General features: G+C 36.6%; 1 protein-coding gene across 2 annotated transcripts; it reads right to left on the bottom strand.

Annotated features, from left to right (window-relative positions):
- Window positions 1-1,449: 1,449 nt before the first annotated feature.
- LOC102717983 (nicotinate phosphoribosyltransferase 2-like) lies at window positions 1,450-13,886 on the bottom strand. Of its 2 annotated transcripts, none has more exons than XM_015836466.2 (15): window positions 13,608-13,886; window positions 11,245-11,389; window positions 10,756-10,875; window positions 10,526-10,660; window positions 10,359-10,420; window positions 10,104-10,179; window positions 9,253-9,354; window positions 9,067-9,183; window positions 8,405-8,463; window positions 7,783-7,957; window positions 7,563-7,697; window positions 7,386-7,484; window positions 7,060-7,168; window positions 6,805-6,917; window positions 1,450-1,660 (listed from the first exon to the last, which is right to left on the bottom strand). In XM_015836466.2, the coding sequence occupies exons 1-15, from the start codon at window positions 13,775-13,777 to the stop codon at window positions 1,478-1,480; spliced, it is 1,800 nt and encodes a 599-aa protein (XP_015691952.1). In that variant the 5' UTR covers window positions 13,778-13,886; the 3' UTR covers window positions 1,450-1,477. The 2 variants fall into 2 exon arrangements, with proteins under 2 accessions (XP_015691952.1, XP_006653403.1); XM_006653340.3 differs by lacking the exon at window positions 1,450-1,660 and adding an exon at window positions 6,362-6,722 and having other exon boundaries at window positions 13,608-13,882.
- Window positions 13,887-17,595: the final 3,709 nt, after the last annotated feature.

Raw genomic sequence — 17,595 nt, 5'->3', positions numbered from 1 at the left:
GAAAAAAATTGTATAAAAGTTGCTTTAAAAAATAGATTAATCATTTTTAAGTTTATAATACATAATACTTAATTAATAATATGCTAATGAATTTTCTTATTTTACATGCGTTGATAACTAAACAGAATTCGCGGTTACCAACATGCCCGGACCAATCTTGAGCCTAGCATTGTGGTTAGATATGAGGATTTTCCTTTAGTATGGGACAAGGAAAGATGATTCATTTCAGATACAAATAAAGGGTCAGTTTGGTTTAAGGCCATAAGTGACCTTACCATACCCTCAAAAAAAAGTGACCTTACCATTGGTAGATTTAACGGTATTGATGTACACCATTAACTTTTTGCTTCCTCATCTGCTTATAAACTAAAATTTAAATTTTTAACCTTAAATTTAGAGTTAATTTTAGGTTCACCATAATTTATTTTCTGGTCTTTACTTTTATATCGCTAAAAACATATACATAAATGTTTTATTTATAAATTATTTTGCATTTCTAAATACGGTATTTGCTTTTTCCTTCAAAAAGCGAAAATATGATCCCTATAACCTTTGGCTTAAGTCTAAAATTTGTCATGCCTTCGTCAAATTTAGCATTAGAAATTAGCAGAACTCGGTTTGCCATCAAACCAAATTCAATACGACCAAACATGAACAGTGGACCGTGTGAATATAAGGAATGCGGCAAGGATGCGCGGTGGCCACCGTGGCTGAAGCGTTTCATCGTACAGCCATCTTAACAAAAACATCATATGTATAGTGTCAGTCAACGTAATATTAACTTTACTAAAAGTGGTCGTTGCCAAAACATTGGATCCTACTAATTCTATGGAATGCTTTATTTTATAAAAGTTTTGGAGAAAAGTTAGCATTTGAAGTTTCATTTGAGATTTCTCTTCTCTAATTCCTATGTTTTTTCATGTGGTCTGTTTGAACAGATATTCCTATATTTTTTCCGTGTTTCTAATTTTATATTTTACACGTGTATTTCTATCAAAATGCTATGTTTTTTCTTTTCATGCATTTTGTCAATCCAACATTTTGAAGTGGGTTATTCCTACAATGTTTTTCATGTTTTTTCATCCATTGGATTTGATGTTACTGAATATGAATATGATGCCCAAATTCTTTACTTTACCCATGTTAAAACCATGCGCTCCAAAGAAGTCCTAAGTTCTTGTGCTATAGATATAAGTTCTTTTTTAATAAACACGTGTGTGTTCGTCTAGATTACGTGTGCGGGTGCATGATGAGCAACCAACAGCATCTACACAGAACTTGCGTGTATTGTAATAGGATGCAAGGACGTATCTGCATACGGTTTGTGCAAGCGGGTTCCCTGTATTAGAGGGGATGATCACATATTTACAAATAAAAAATATTTTAAAATAAAACTTTTATATGTATATTTTTATTGATCTAAAATTTTTATACTAAAAAATAAGCTACCATAAAAAACCTTAAAATTGACACAGTCTTAAAGATGAAGAAAAGTTGCAGCATTGCATATTTTTTTTTGCTCATTTCTCCTTGGCTCCTTGACATAATTGTACTCATGTTCAGGGTTGCACAAACCGCCGGAGAGCCTTCTACCATCCGCCAACGGAGACGCGGTTAACCGTGAATACCGTGGAAGCTGATGCAAATTTAAATTTAAAATCTGTGAATTTAAATTACACAATTAGCATGGTTTCTTGGTCAAAACTGCACGGTTTCAAGCGAGAACCCGTGGATAGTATAAACCGATAAAAATTATAAAAGAAATCAGGAAAAACTGTAAAATTATAAGAAAAATAGAAAATTAATAGTTGGCTATAATTCCGAGAGTTAGGACATGTTTTGGGGAAACATGATCATGGTTCTGTCTGTTCTCTATATTCCCACACAAGATTAGTGGTTCTATCTGTGATAGTGCACCTGCGTTTATTTAACTGACAAATAAATCATGTAATGTGTACCAAGAACCATGTGCATTTATCCTTCATACAGGTCCCTAAAAGTTACAAATGTTACCTAAATTAATTGACATATGAAGTTATCTAGTATAAAGTAACAAGTGGTAGCTATAATTTTTATTTTACATAATAACCTAATCGGACAGCTTACAGACATATCCTTAAATGTCTACGAATCAATCTCATCGAAAATACGGTCCTCATAACAATTTTTTTTCATAAAAACATGTCCTACAAAAAATTTTTACCTAATAGACTATTATAAAATTCCTTTTTCCTCCTTTTTTCAATAATAGTGATATTTCCATCTATTTCTTGCACCAAACTACACTACAAATTAATCTCTAATGCATATATTTTTTACCAAATTTTCTCATTTTTTTTGAATTCGGCTGAAATTTAGACGGCCCTACCACAACATACCAAAACCATCTCTTGGCAGAGATCACGATTACCGCAGCGGTAACCGTGGTAACGTTTACCCTGCTCCTGTCACTAATCAGCTTGCTGGACTTATGTTTTTTCTGCAGAGATTTTGTTGAAATACAACAAAATTCAAAGAGTATTTATGTTGAACTTACATACCTCAAATAGAACCTTAGCCTGATAGGATATACAAATCATATAATAAAGTCCATTATAGGCCCTTGAACATTGCTTGAGAACTATTTTTCATCCTAAACTAAAAACAATTTATTTTTCCGCCCTAACTTTTAAACCAGATAAATAACACTCTAGGACATACTTTTAAGTGGTTTTGTTTGAAATAGACACGGTTTTGCTAGATTATATTCCTCTTATCTTTTCAAATTTAACCAATATAAATATCACTTAATTAGGTCTACAAACATGAAACTTATCTAATTGAAGTTCAAGTTAGCTGAAAATCAGTAAATATCAATTAAAACCACCATAATATATGATTTTTATAGTATTGTTTGCCTAGTTTCAAAAGTTAATGATAAAAAATCATACTCCATCCAAAAAAAGAGAGAGAGCATTTTTTGGTTTTTGTGTCGAGCGTTTGACCATCTATCTTATTTGAAAATTTTATTAAAAAATAAAAAATAGTCACGTGTAAAATGCTATTCATATTTTATCATCTAAAAACAATAAAAAATATTAATCATAAGATTTTTTAAATAAGACGAAGACTCAAACATTGTATCTAAAATCTGGAAAGTTGATTTATTTTAAAACGCGAGTCTGTAGACTACAAGCAAGTCCAAAGGAAAAAAAAAACCTTGCAAGTATGACTGTGTGGACGAGAACAATTAATTCGATTCAATTCATTCATCAGGTTGTTGTGGATCCTACTTCAATTTCCAGACCCACGTTCTCTACTATTACAGTGATGTGATACATGGATATGTGGATTTGTATGAAGATGAGACTTACATGTCAATGACTATAATATCACTGAAATAATGGTTGAGGATCGAAAGTCCTAAATGTCCATGCCCATGCATAGAGATCAAAGCTAATCTCCACCCATCAAACAAACCCGAAAGCAGACAATACATAAAGCACAATTCAACGGTTAACCATAAATATTCTAAGCAGTTAAACTAATCGTACCAACATTACCTATAAAAAGCTGTTGAATTTGGTACTGCTAATCATACCAACATGTCCTTGAAAGTAGAAACGATATGTACCGATGACAATGGGGTTCCTAGGGAAAAGAAGCAATCACCATATGGGCATATGGCTGCATAAAACCAACATAGGACGGCAGAGGTTGTGTGGGACTACGAAGGTATGGTGTGCTACCACTTTACTGGCGTGGCTTCACGATATGTGATTAGTTAATTATTAGCTATAAAAAATTAAACGGATTGATATGATCTTTTAAACAACTTTACTGTGGAAAATTTTTATAAAAAATACATCGTTTAGTTGTTTAAAAAGTACGTGTAAAATACAAAAGAATATAAGTCAGAAAGAATTGATAAACAACACAGATATTGTGTGCGATGAGATCATATATCTAAATAGTTTTTAGTTCATAATTTAAATGGATCCAAATAGTACCTTCAACATTTTATAACAGTCTAACACTATCTTTTTTATAAGTCTAACATTTTATACTGAACACCCTAAAAGCAAAAACTAATATAAAATCCTTCTCTCCCTACGACCTCTTACCTTATGGCGAGTTCTATAACGAACGGATCTTTCTTCTCCTCTCTCTCCGTAGTGGGTTGCGGCACTGATAAGGCGACAAGCTCAGCAGCAACAAATATTTGAAAATGGCCACAAGCTAGATGTCGCATATCCGGCGACGATGAACATCTGGCGTAGTTTGCAGTTACTCTTTCCCCTCGGTGTCTCGGTGATAACAAGGGTATAGATTAGGTGAAGATAGAAACAACAGGCTTAATAAGATTTCCAAGGACACATCTCGAGCCAAGTTAGAGACGTAGATGATAGATCCAATGTGATGAGCCAGAGCCACTTACTATGTCCCAATATTATGGACACCATAAGATATCGTTGTTTTAATTGTTACTCTACTGCACCCATCTTTTAGCTTCTACTTATGCCTATAAGTCAAAATTTAAATTTTTAACCTTAAATTTAGAGTTTATTTTGGATTTTTTTTCACCGAAATTTATTTTCCAGCCTTAAATTTTAGGTTGCTATGAATACATATATAACATTCTTGTTCGCCAATTATTTCTTATTTGCAAATATACCGTTTGACACCACTTGTGTTTGGGGTCTACGTATAGACATACATATGTTTTTCTATGGATTAGATCTTGTATGCTTGCAAATCATTTGATTTCCCGGTTACAAGTGCATGGATATATGGTGTTCTAAAGTGATAAAATGCAGATGAATGAAGGGATGATCTCATGATCTGTAGTAAGGGATAGACTATATTATATACTCATATCTATAAATATAAAAGCTTTTAGGATTCTTATGATAGAGTAAGAACAGAAGATATAACGCCCCTCATTAAATGATAGGTAGGAGTGTGGTTAGAAGTGACATTAGAAGAGCATCCCAATAGCTTATCTACGTTGCCATTTGGATAACCATCTAAAATAAATTCTATACCCACACCAGTTATCATTCTAATAGAATATCAATATTATATTATTTACATATATTTTATTAATATTTTACAATCACCTACTTTTATGTTGTTATTATTATCGTTTCTTGTGATCGGATGTTGAAATACAATGGGAGTTGTTATCGGATATTGAAATACAATGGGAGAAGAGAGAACACCTATATTTTGATGTTTCTCTTTATGGCACGAATGATGTTATATTTTTAGAGAATGAGATGAAGTATCTATTGAAACAACATTTTCTCCATCACATATTCTATTTTCTGGATGAAGGATAAAATAGAGTATCGGCTGGAAATACTCTAGGTCCATTTCAAACACTGAAAGTACTTTATACGTGTGTACCAACGGAGTATTATAAACCTAACAAATAAATTAGAATGCAACGCCATAGAATAAGTTTTCGAGAAATCGTTTTTCTTTGCAAGAATAGGCAAATAATTCACGGTAATGATCCTGGCCGAGCGGCGGTGGCGTCGGGAGCTCTCTAGGGCAGGGGGGGGGGGTGCGTGCGGCTTCCAGGGAAGGGGGTGGGCTAGAGAGAGAGAGTAGAGTGTGGGCCTCACGCATGAGGCCCATGGATGGCAACCCTAGTTTGGCTGGTTAAATTTGGTAAGTGAGGAGGCCAATTTGGCCAGCCATTTGGCCATGCTATTGGAGTTCACTTTTTGGTTAAATGGTCAAATTTTAGCTTGGCCGGTTATTTGATCATACTGTTAGAGAAGCTCTAAGCAGATATATTTCCTCTCCTTTTTCTCAATGATGGCACTAATAGCAAACGAGGGAATGGTCACGTGACCATGGTAGCCTACTTGCCTCTACTTAAATACCTGACTGGTATGTTCAGCATGATGTGTTTAATGCAAGGGTAGTTGGGAAGTACACCACCCATCTCCTCAGATTGCTGTTGACCGCATTATTCAGGGATCTCTAAATGCCATTGTACTATGAAAACGAACCGACACAGGGTGCAGCTGCTACAACTCTGTTCTTTCCCAAGCCTAATCTGAATACTGTTATGCTGGTGCTTGGCTGCCTGAGTTTCTGAATCAATCATCTCTAAGAGCAAGTTCAATAGTATAGTCAACTAGCTACAAAACATCAAATATATAACCCCACATGTCATACATACATTTTATCTTGGAGTCCGTGTGCAGTTGGCTACAAATTAATAGCCCACCTCTCTTCTCTCTCCCCTCTTATCTCTTTAAAATATGCTTATAGCTGGTTTATAGTCTGCTATTGTAACTGCTCTAAATGTTACTGGAAGGGCAGGATCTGATCTTAGCCTTACAGTGATCATCATCTCAAATTCTTATGGACTCCAAATCTCCAAAGGAGTGTGTTTAATTCCATAACGACGTATAGTACAACGGATGTATATATAGTCAGATAGGTTGATCTTCCTCTATGCTGGTAATTACTAGTTTGTACGAATAAAAACTGGGGAGTAAAAATCCTAAAGGATGGGACCATGAGCTGACGATTTTTCTTTCTTTCTTTTTTTTTTTTTACAACAGAGCTCTCTAGTTATCTTTGATGTATTGCTATTTCGCTATGCTTCAAAGAATGCTTCCCTGTTTCCCAACTTCTGTAGAAGTCTATTGTAACTCTCCTACTGGTGCTTCATTCAGCCATAGGGAATGGATAAACTCGTACAGTTTTGCACTCACACTTACCTGCCCGAAGTAAAGATTGTAAAGAAAGATATGGCAATTGAAGGAAGGAAAAACGGGGGGAAAAATAGAAACGATGACGAACCTTGTATGGTGTTGGATTTAAACGTCTGATGTGATCTGGCCGCAGTTTCTCAAGCTGTTGCATGCAGCGCCCTCTGATCTCGTCTAGAGAGGGCAACTCTACCCTAGGTTTATCTGCAAGGGACACATGCATATGTAATTGTTGCACAATAAAATAGTAGGTTAGAATACAGACTCTAATTAGTTCCTTTACAATCCACAATTAGCCATGTCAACTGAAGAACTTATCATTTTTAGAACGATGCACGGTACATACTTGATGTCCCAGGCCAATAGCATTGTAGGAGCTCCTCAACGTGCTGGGGAACAACATATGCTCGCTTGGATTCAAGGAATGGATGACGGCAAAGGATTCGCTCTCCTGCCTGAAATGTTTAGGTGTAAAAAATTCAGTCTGATAATCAAGAACAATCACTGTAGATGAAGAAAAAGGTCAACAAAAGAATATAGAAGGCGACAGCAGCATTGCGTAGCAGCAAGCAGTCTCAGGTCTCGGCTATATTCCAACTTAAGGTAGATTTTAATATGATGTATACTTATCTGTGAACTCAAATGTGTACAAAGAGCTAGAATCATAGTTACCTTAGGTGATGGTTCACTTTCACGCATCATGATATCTACTAAGGGGTAGCCTTCTTTTCCATACAATCTGAAACATCGCTTTTTGCATGGAATGGATACCTGAAACCCATCATGACACCATCAGTAAAGGAAAATAAATGAAATTCCTTGTCAACATGAAAAAAAAAGTAGACCCACTTTAGCCACATCCTCAGAAAGTTTGATACGAGGCCTATTGTTTATCTCAACTAGCTTAAAGACACAGCCAAGAGCAGCCTGGGAGTAACATGTTACTAGATAAGTTCCAATTCCAAAGGAATCAACTTCATGGCCCTGAGATAAATGGAAATTTAATTAGAACTTGCAAAATATAGCACGCTTCTAAATGCCACAGTGAAGTTTTTTGCAATTTTATTACCTGTTTGTTCAGGGCATCAATTGTTTCCTCATTCAGGTCATTGCTAGCGGTAATTATCATCTTCCCAAAAGCAGGTACATTAAACTCCTTTTCTATTGTACGGAACACTTTCCGGGCCTCAATAGACAAATAAGCCAGGTCACCAGAATCTAATCTAATACCAGATGCCTTGTACCTACAAAATAAGATTTTTTAAATAATGATCTACAAAATAAGATATCTTTAAAAATTGATTCAAATATTTAATTGAGAAAACAATAAGCGCACGATGCATTATATTTTCTAATGTTACAATACGAACACACATGTTAAAGACTACAACAGATTTGCAAACAACAGGCATCTTTTATGGCTAAAGTATGATGTCACCTAGAGTACTAAGATATTACACATTATTTTGCAAGTAGATCAGAATTATACAGATTTGGAAAGCAGAAATTTGATATAAGCTTATACCATATCAAATTCGATACTATCGGGTGAACTTTGCCTTAAACTTTAGCTTCATTTATATTTTCTGTAAGATTCTGTCATGTAAGATCCCATCAAGGAGCTAAGATCCTATTAAATCAATCAAAATGCACACATTGCAGTAGCAGAAAATATTTTTGATTTGACCTACCCTAAGTCATGGAGTGCTAGAGCTACTGCGCAGAAGTTTGGAATTCCACTTCTCATAACCTGAAAGGAAAATTTATGGTGAGTTAAGCTAGAGATCGTAGAACGTACATGTGCGACATAAACGCATTGAAAACGTGCACGCGACTGAAGAGTTACAAACTATGGGGAAGGACGTGTCACTACGCACAGCATACTATCATATGACACAAAACAAAAGATAAAGATGTATACACATCGGTTCAGAGTTTATGTATCCTGGAGTGCCAGGTTAGTAACCATCGCATTTAATAATGAACACAAAGTTGTCCAGGAATCATGACATATTGAAATAGTCATACTTTAACATCATCATCAAGTCTAAATATTTCCACACCTAGAATTGGTTATATATCTGTTTGTAAAATCCAGGCTGCAACTGGGCAACCGGATGAAATGTAAAAAATGATATACTTGTAACAAAGCTACTAAGAAATGCTAGCACTTGTACTTCACATATCATACTTCGTCAATAAACAATTTGGCAGCACTTGTTTATTGACGAAATATGATACATTAAGTTTACGAATTTCTGTTTCAAAAAGAAAAAAGTCACAGAACTACTCATTCTTGTATGCATCTCAGCAAGATAAAGATTAAAGAGCATTGCAACAACTAACAACTTACATCATATGTGTCCACAAGAGCTAGAAAGTTGCTCGGAAAAGCCAATGCATAGGATGCAAATGCTGCCAGTTCACTTTGATTTGTCTCACCAAATACACCACATAATGAATCTGCTAACTGCAACAAAGCAATAACTTAAGATACTGTAGCAAGTGAAAGAAATGCCACAAGGTTTTACATATATACCTGAATCTTTTGAAGCCACTCATTCACCAAACTAATAAAATCTTTACAGACTCTTGAACCGTCTTTGCTTGTGAGGGCCTTGTCTGGGATCTCATCTAGGCTCTGAAAGAGTAAATTGTTAACCCAGGCAACAACTAGCAACAAATGGCATGAAAACAAAAACAGTCTCCAGAATGTAAGATATCTAATCATAACTTTCTACGCAAATGCAAGGGATTATACAACTGTCATGTGCACCACAAGTTAATGGCAGAAAGAAAAATAGTTGGTTAGTTGCTATAGTGATACAATGATTATCTATGCATCTGAGACAATAAAACATGTAAATTTATTAAGCAAAGACAGGAAAGGTCCAGTAGATCGCCAAGCTAGGAAGGCACATTAAAAAAAATAGCATGGTTAACAAAGGAGAAACCATAACACAAGTGCTGGTTATTCAAGAAAACAAAGATTGAGTATCCATCATACAACAGACTAGACATGTCACATTCATATTCAGGTGGCACATTTTTATTGCATTGATTATAATGTGGATTAATTTGCCACACTAACAAAATTGTGTGTTCTATGAAATGCAACATTTTCGCGCCACCAATCAGTGTCAACTGTCAACTAGATAATTTGAGTGCTCATATAAGTAAAACCACACCTTCCAAATTGAAAGTTGAAACTGAAACAACATTTGTGCTCATCTACTGATGAAAGAGAACTAAAATTTTGTTTGATCAATGCAACCACAGCATAACTTCAATACATATACATAAGGTGCTCAAATGATAGAGGATAAATTACTTGTTTTTTTGTCCACAAAAGGATTTTTTTGCAGTGACACAAAATGATCATTTACTAACCATATATGAGCTAACATAAGCATGGGAATGTGTTCCGCGAAGTGGTATGCCAAACAGATTTCCAGCTAACACATTGCTGCAAAACAATAATAAGATGATAAATTAAATAAATGGTGAACAGAAGTATTTTTTCATATTGTGAGGATGAAGATAACAATTCTTGTAAGGAGGAAAAAAGGACTAAGCGGCACAAGCATGACTCAAAATATACTTCTGGGGAAAGCATTGTAAATGGAACTATGGAAGAACTACCACCTGGTTGCATCAAAACCTCCCATGAAACAATACTTTGAAGCACTTATTGCACCATCAGGGCCCTGTCAATACAAATCCACAGGTACGTTTCATGCAGAAATACCAAATACTGGTATATCAAATAAAAATTAAAACGGTGGTGCAAACCGGATGGTTGAAGATCACACCTGTGCTCGTCTCAAACCAAATTCCAGTAAAACTTTTGATTTTCCAGCAACATGACGGTGTCTTGCAGCATTAGTGGTTACCAAAGAGGCATAGTTGATAAGATTTACAAATGGGGTCTCAAGCAGTTGGACCACCTGACGATCCATGCAAAGTTCTCGTTAATGCTCAAACCAAAAGCTCACGGTCAGCATGTTTTAGATACTGTATTGGTAAGGGACTATGCACTTACAGCAACTGGACCCTCAACTCGCATCAAGGGAACTTTTGGAAAAACCACTGAGCCCTCAGGAATGGAGTACACCTCCACATCGGAGCAGTCTGTTTTCCTGAGATAATCAAAGAACGCATCCTAGAATTGCGTACCACATCAGTAAATGAGTGTTTATCATGACAAACAGACAAATAAGTAGTACAGTAAAAATCTATTCCTTTCATTACATATTATAAGACTTTCTAGACCTACCCAAATTCATATGGATACAAAAGAATCTAGACACATGTATTAACACATACATTTATTCATGAATGAATATAAGCAGAGCCAGAAAGTCTTACAATATGGAACGGAGGGAGTAACATTTGAAATGACCATGTTTTTGTAGACTATGCTAACCAGCATATCTATAAATATGGCATTAATAGGAATTCTGGGCTAATAGAGCAGCTTAATACAGAATACCAATTGAAGACAGAAATACAGTTGTATGTAACAGCTTACCTCACACATTGGCATGACTGATTGCAGGAATGAAATGTCATGTTCCGTGAACTTAAAGTTTGCAATGAACTTAATGCATTCTTCAAGACCAGCAAAAACAGTGAATTCTCCACCAAATGGATTTTTCCTGAAGTACAGATCAAACCTATAAAAAATGGAACCAGGTCAGCATGAGGTAGATCATGTATGAAATGTTAGTTACACTCCCTCCTTTTCAAAACATAAGGCCCATAGTTTCTCAAGCTCCTTTCAAAATGTAAGATATGCATACAAATTTATTGATGTTACTTCCAAGTTGAAGTAGATACTAACAGTGCACAACATAAAACACATGCAATGATTCTATACAACACTTTTAGGTAATCAGTGTCAAAGGACATAAAAGGTTTACTGGATATATCTAAAGAGCTAGTACATTCTGTTAAACCTGCTTGTAGTACTTTGAAGAGAAGTATGATATGCCAAAATACTTTTCAAACTCCAAGAAGCCACAACAGGGAGATAATGCATCTGCATTACTACTGAACCTGTAAATTAGCTGGCATATTCTGAACCAGTGGCCATAAACTTCACTCACACACAACTGGTAAAACAAAGGATAATTATCCAAAATGTGATATTACTGTCTATTAATGTAGTACACTAGTACCTCTGTCCCAACAAGACTTCATTTTTTGCTATGCACCTATCAGACAATTGTCTAGGTGCATAGCCATAAATTAAGTCTTTTTTTTTTGACTTGTGATGGTGTATAAAGCATGTCCCATGGCGTAGTGGTTTTTCTTTTTGAAGGGGAAAACGTAGTGATCCAAAAGCCCACAAGCACATATGGCCATTAGTTTAGGGAAGTTCATTAGACATCATAGACAATGATTACATCCAATACAAATATAGAGAAATATATCTTTATTCCAAAGTTGCTCTTTTGTATCAATATTCATATATAGCTTTTACAACTCCCAAGTTTTTACATTAATTTTGATAACTCCTACGCTTTGCATTTTCATGTCGTTAGCAATATTCAAAAGTGCGGTTCAGAGGTGAACTCAAGATTTCAACGTAATACCAGAATATTCCTTGAACAAAAACACGGGCTTTGTAACTTTCCCAGCTTCCAAACGAGAAGCCTCAAACCCAACAACATTTTTTAATTAAAAAAATAAATGAATAAGACAACAGATAAGAGCCAAAGAAATTAAATAAGAAACCCAAGAACCAACAATCAGAATTTTTTACTCGAGTAACAAAGCTTATTTATCTATTTAAAATAATCCAGATTTTCCATTCCATCTGGCTTCATCTGAACTGTAATTAGATATCAGTATATCACAGAAAGTGGTCCACTGACACACTAAAGATTGGACCACCCACTGTGACTCTTATGACATGCTGACATGAGCAATACCTGCATTTGCTTGTATGTTATAGTTCATCACTAGAAGTTTATTCCAACAATAAAGACCGAGATCCTATTATATTTCAAGTTTATTAACAGAGGAACCATCATGGACCCACGTGGAAGCACCACAGTTGTTCAGCTCCAAAGTAATTGAAGACAACTCAAAACCAACTTTGACACTGCGTGATTATAAGGTGCAAACTGAAAAGGGGCTTCCAGCAAATACAAAGTCGACCACCGAAAGCAACACCGTTTGGTCCAAGTTCAACACATGGTTAGAAGAAATATGCGAATGAAGAAAAAAAAACAGAACCACACAACTAAACCGTTCGCCATATTTCAGCATTTGTGACATCATGTTGACAGAAGGTTCATAACAAAAACCCCTTTTAAAACTGGAATTTGAATACCATAGATATGATCCAGACAGAATATTTCAGTAATACAGCTTGAGCAATATAATTGGTGCCTGAGAGGCTGCGACCCTGACAGAGTGACAAGGCAGAGGATTAAAAACTTCGCAAGGGAGAGCTTCCCGAGGCAAATACCGCCAGCTAGGACTCACGGTGCACCTCCAGCCAAAAAAAAAAAAACTTGAAAAAAAACTCTACGAGACCAAAAACCGATACAGTGATTTCAACCTGAAAGGGGAAGCGTCGCATGAACGGCAGCAACAGGAGAATGCACACCGCGAGAATCACAAGATTCAAACATCTCCCAGAAATCGATCCCCATCCCCACCCCACCTCTTTCCCACAAACCGATAGCCCCGACCTACCCACAGGAAGGGACCAACCAAGCGCCACTTTAACCCCACGCCCTAGATCGCCGCCGCCTCCTCGATCCAACTCAATCCAATCCACACACACAGCGCAACCAATCAACCATACAGTATGCACACCCACCCACGCGCGGCGGACGGGAGGAGAGAGAGAGAGAGAGAACGAGAGGAGGGGCTGCTCACACGGCTCGGTCGGCGTGCTTCCCGGCCTTCCAGTATGCGTAGGCCATGGAGAACTGGTACTGATCGGTGAGCAGCGCCGTCGCCATGGGGTTCGTCGGCGCCCCGACCCGATGCGCCGCCGCCGCCGAACCATTGGCGCCGGCGCTCGTGGCACCGTGCGCCGCCGCCATCCCCCCCACCCGGCTCACTCTAGGGTAGGGCTGGCTGGCTCGACTGGCGGCTGAGACGCGCGGCGCGGGAAGCTTCCACGGGGGAGGGGAGGGGAGGCGGGAGCGAATTGGAGGCGGGGAGGGGAAGGAGGAGGCGAGGCGAGGGACCGGATTGGAATTTGGAAGTTTGGCTGGGAGCGGAGGGCGGTATTTATACGCGAAATGGGAGGAATTGCAGGTCCACGCCTTAGGAAAGAAGCAATTTACAGGTGGGTCCCTGCAAGGTTTGTTTGATGGGAATTTCACCCTCTTTGACAAATTATCTCTAGGTGCTAACACGCAAAATTTTGACGTCCTCGAGTAGCTGGTACCTATGGGTGTTAAAGTTTTTATGGCGGAAAATGTGGCATCTCTCAAAATTAGGGGTGTTTAGTTGGTGAAAAGAAAATTTTCGTACGTCACGTCAAACGTTTTGACCGAATATTGGAAGAGGTTTTTGGACACGAATAAAAAAACGAATTTCATGGCTAGACTGTAAAGCGTGAGACGAATCTTTTGAAACTAATTAATCCGTCATTAGCACATGTAAGTTAGTGTAGCACTTATGATTAATCATAGAGTAATTAGGCTCAAAAGATTCGTCTCACGATTTCTCTCATAACTGTGCAATTAGTTTTTTATTTTATGTATGTATAATGCTCCATTTAGGTGTCTAAAGATTCGATATAATGTTTTTGAGCGAAAATCTTTGGAACTAAACAAGGCCTTAGAGCATTCTCAAGAGCTTATCCATCCCATCCTCCATCATAGAAATAGAGGATGAAGAGTAAAAGTTGAGCTCCAATAGAACATCTATCTCATCATCTATTTTTGAATGTCATCCATATTAAGAGAGAGAAACTCTATATTTAGATGTTCTCTCTCCAATCCTCCAAATAGATACAGAGGATGTCATATATAGATGATCTGCTGGAGTACAAAGAGATAAGAAGGATGAAAGTGTTTTAGATGATCATCGAAATGAAGATATGGATAATCAAATTTAGATAAGCTGTTGGGGATGCTCTTAAGGCCCAGGCTCCAAACTCTCACTTTAGTGTGAGTTAGCTCCTATTAAATCTAGAGGACAACTTACAACCATTTATAGTTAGCTTTAATTGTCAGCTCAATAACTCATGAAAGAGATGATACATGTATGTTGATAAGTGGTTTTAGGGTTAGGTAAGTGACCGTTTATATAATTATATCAATAAATTAGAAGTTAGTGAGTATTTTGGAGTGGAGTGGAGCTATTGAGCATCAAAAAGTTAGCTCTATACCTGTAGTTCAGTTTTTAGGAGCAACTCTACTAGTTCTGCTCCAAAAATTATAGAATGTATGTTGTGCACAGCTCCGACTCTATTTAAGTTGGAGTTGGGAGCTATAGTTGTACCAAACGGGTCCTTAGTTGATAAAGGTATCGAAGTTTTACGCATAGAAAATAGAATGCTTATAGTTTCTTTTTACAAATATAAAATTGAATATTTTGTTAAAAATGAAAAAAAGTGAGTACCGGAATGGAAAAATTAATCTTATTTAATGCTATCTTGGATGCTGTGAACAATATTTTTGTAAGAGTAAAATTCATGGTCAGTTGCTAAGGTCCAGTTATTTAAAACTATAAGATTTTGGTCCATGACATATGAGTCGGATATTACTCAGGGCACATCTAGTATGGAGGCGGTGAGCGCTCATGCCCCCACTACCTATGTTAAAGATATGGGAGCCACCACTAAAACCCCCTCCTAAAAAATATGTCAAGGATTAATGAAAATGGGGTCGAAGCTCCGTCTAATTTATTCTAACTTCTGTAATATCGTTTACTAGATCTATCACTATTACGATCATAACGTTAATCAAATTGCTGTAGCAAAATAAAATAAAACTTTCTATTCTATGGATTGAATAGTTTGTAAATTAAGATATAATTTTATAACTAAGTAACTATTTTTTAGAAAGGTATTTTTACTCGTCCTCTATATCCAATTGGATTATGCAACCATTTTTTTAATTTGGAAACTTAGCTAAAGTATGAAACTTACTCTCTCAAATATCTAATTTGAAATTCATGCTCCTATGAACAATTAAATCCAAGACCTTAGATGCTACTCAGGTCACTGTAACCACTAGGCTACGTGACATTTCCCTAAGTAACTATGGTGAATAAAAAATGATTAGTTAATGGTGTCTTTATCAACTCTAGGATTATAATAACCATAGTAACGTGGGTCAAGTGCTAGGCCTCAGGGATTCGTATAAGGACCAGAACAATGATACATATGTTTGATGTGATGTGAACCGGCCAGATTTCGTACGATGGAGCAAGGAATTTATCCTTTCGTTAAAAGTAATTTCTAGAGTTTGACTATATCAAGCCGAATCCCTTTCGTTGGCATCAATTATTTTAAGCATGATACCACATTTTGTTTTGTGAGATCCACACAACCTACCATTTTGATGTTTGCATGATGTAATGTGGCCCTATATATATATATATATATATATATTCATCTTAATCCGTGGGCAATCAGTACGTGCAAATCGAAATAACATGCGATGAGATCGATAATGATCTTGCTAGGAGGTAGGAGCTATACGGCCCGTAGGGTGGTTACCAGCATGGTATGCAGCTTTGTGAGGCACAAATCGCCAATGAGATGTAAATCAACAATCACAAATAACAAAAAAAGTAATAATTATGCATGTATATCCAGCACATTCGCCATTTAGATACCATCGAAATGATTCAACCTGTTGCCGCATTTTCTATGTTCTTTTTTCAAGGATGCATTAACACATACACCTATTAGATGCCATCGAAATTATGCATGTGAATATAATGTTTTTTATTCGGCGCACCGTAAATGAAATGCAAAAAATCTCATTTCAAGCATCAAATTATGTCTGCATCATATTTGATTATTTTCGCTGTGCCAAGCATCTATATTCAATTATTCATATATAAGTTTCACCAAGGAATTATAAACCATGTCAACACAAAGCTTGGTGGTTAAGGACTTGTATTGAACAAAAGTGCAGTTCCAAGGATCAGTTAGGAATTATACATAGGGACTTTCATTCCCCTTCCTCTCTTCTGCAGGTTTGCTTTCACCCTTTTTCAGCACCGGGTAACCGTTCAATGTATTGTCATTTTCATCCATAGCTCTCACGATTTATGCTACCCCTCTGATCCAAACCTACTTCAAAACTAGATAAACCTGGCAAAAATTTCCTTGCCACAACCATTTTTCCTAGGCCTACAACTGTTTCACCTAATGAAATTTCAAAATTTTTGTCCAAGCTTGAAAGAAAAAGCCCATGTATTCAAAATGGATTTAGGGAGAAATTTAGGGTCAAGCAGAAAGCAAAACCGCCAGATTTCCTACTAACTCTAGTGTGGTTGGCTTTAATCCGAAGTTTGAAACTAGACAAACATGGCAAAATTGCTTCTGCCAATACTATTTTATCTAAAATCTACACCAGCCGTCGAGCGCCATTCCTATAAATATGTTTTTTTATCGTGAAATTGCAAAAAAATCGATCCGAAACTTTGAAGCCCCTATGAATTCAAATTGTACTTATTAAAAAGAAACGATCCAAATCAAGATTAAGGATTCAAACGAGAAATCATCCGTCGAATTTCAATTTCCTGCGGATTACTGGTGATTTCCGTTTGTAGACAGATCTCTTCCTATCCTGGCGAAAGCTAAGGTACTTTTTCTTAGGACATTTCCTTTTCAATTAATTAACAAAAAGAAAATTCTCCACTTGGCTATTTCCGGTTGCTGCGGGCGTACGTG

The sequence above is a fragment of the Oryza brachyantha genome, chromosome 4, assembly GCF_000231095.2.
Source record: "Oryza brachyantha chromosome 4, ObraRS2, whole genome shotgun sequence".
Classification (NCBI taxonomy): Eukaryota; Viridiplantae; Streptophyta; class Magnoliopsida; order Poales; family Poaceae; genus Oryza; species Oryza brachyantha.
This window is presented reverse-complemented; position numbering and strand designations above follow the sequence as displayed.

Excerpts from the sequence above, each read along its gene's own strand:
- LOC102717983 (XM_015836466.2), bottom strand. The coding sequence starts at position 13,777 with ATGGCGGCGGCGCACGGTGCCACGAGCGCCGGCGCCAATGGTTCGGCG. Across the intron at positions 10,421-10,525 it reads TTGGTTTGAGACGAGCACAG|GGCCCTGATGGTGCAATAAG; the intron begins GTGTGATCTTCA and ends TTGTATTGACAG. Across the intron at positions 6,918-7,059 it reads CTATTGGCCTGGGACATCAA|ATAAACCTAGGGTAGAGTTG; the intron begins GTATGTACCGTG and ends TGTCCCTTGCAG.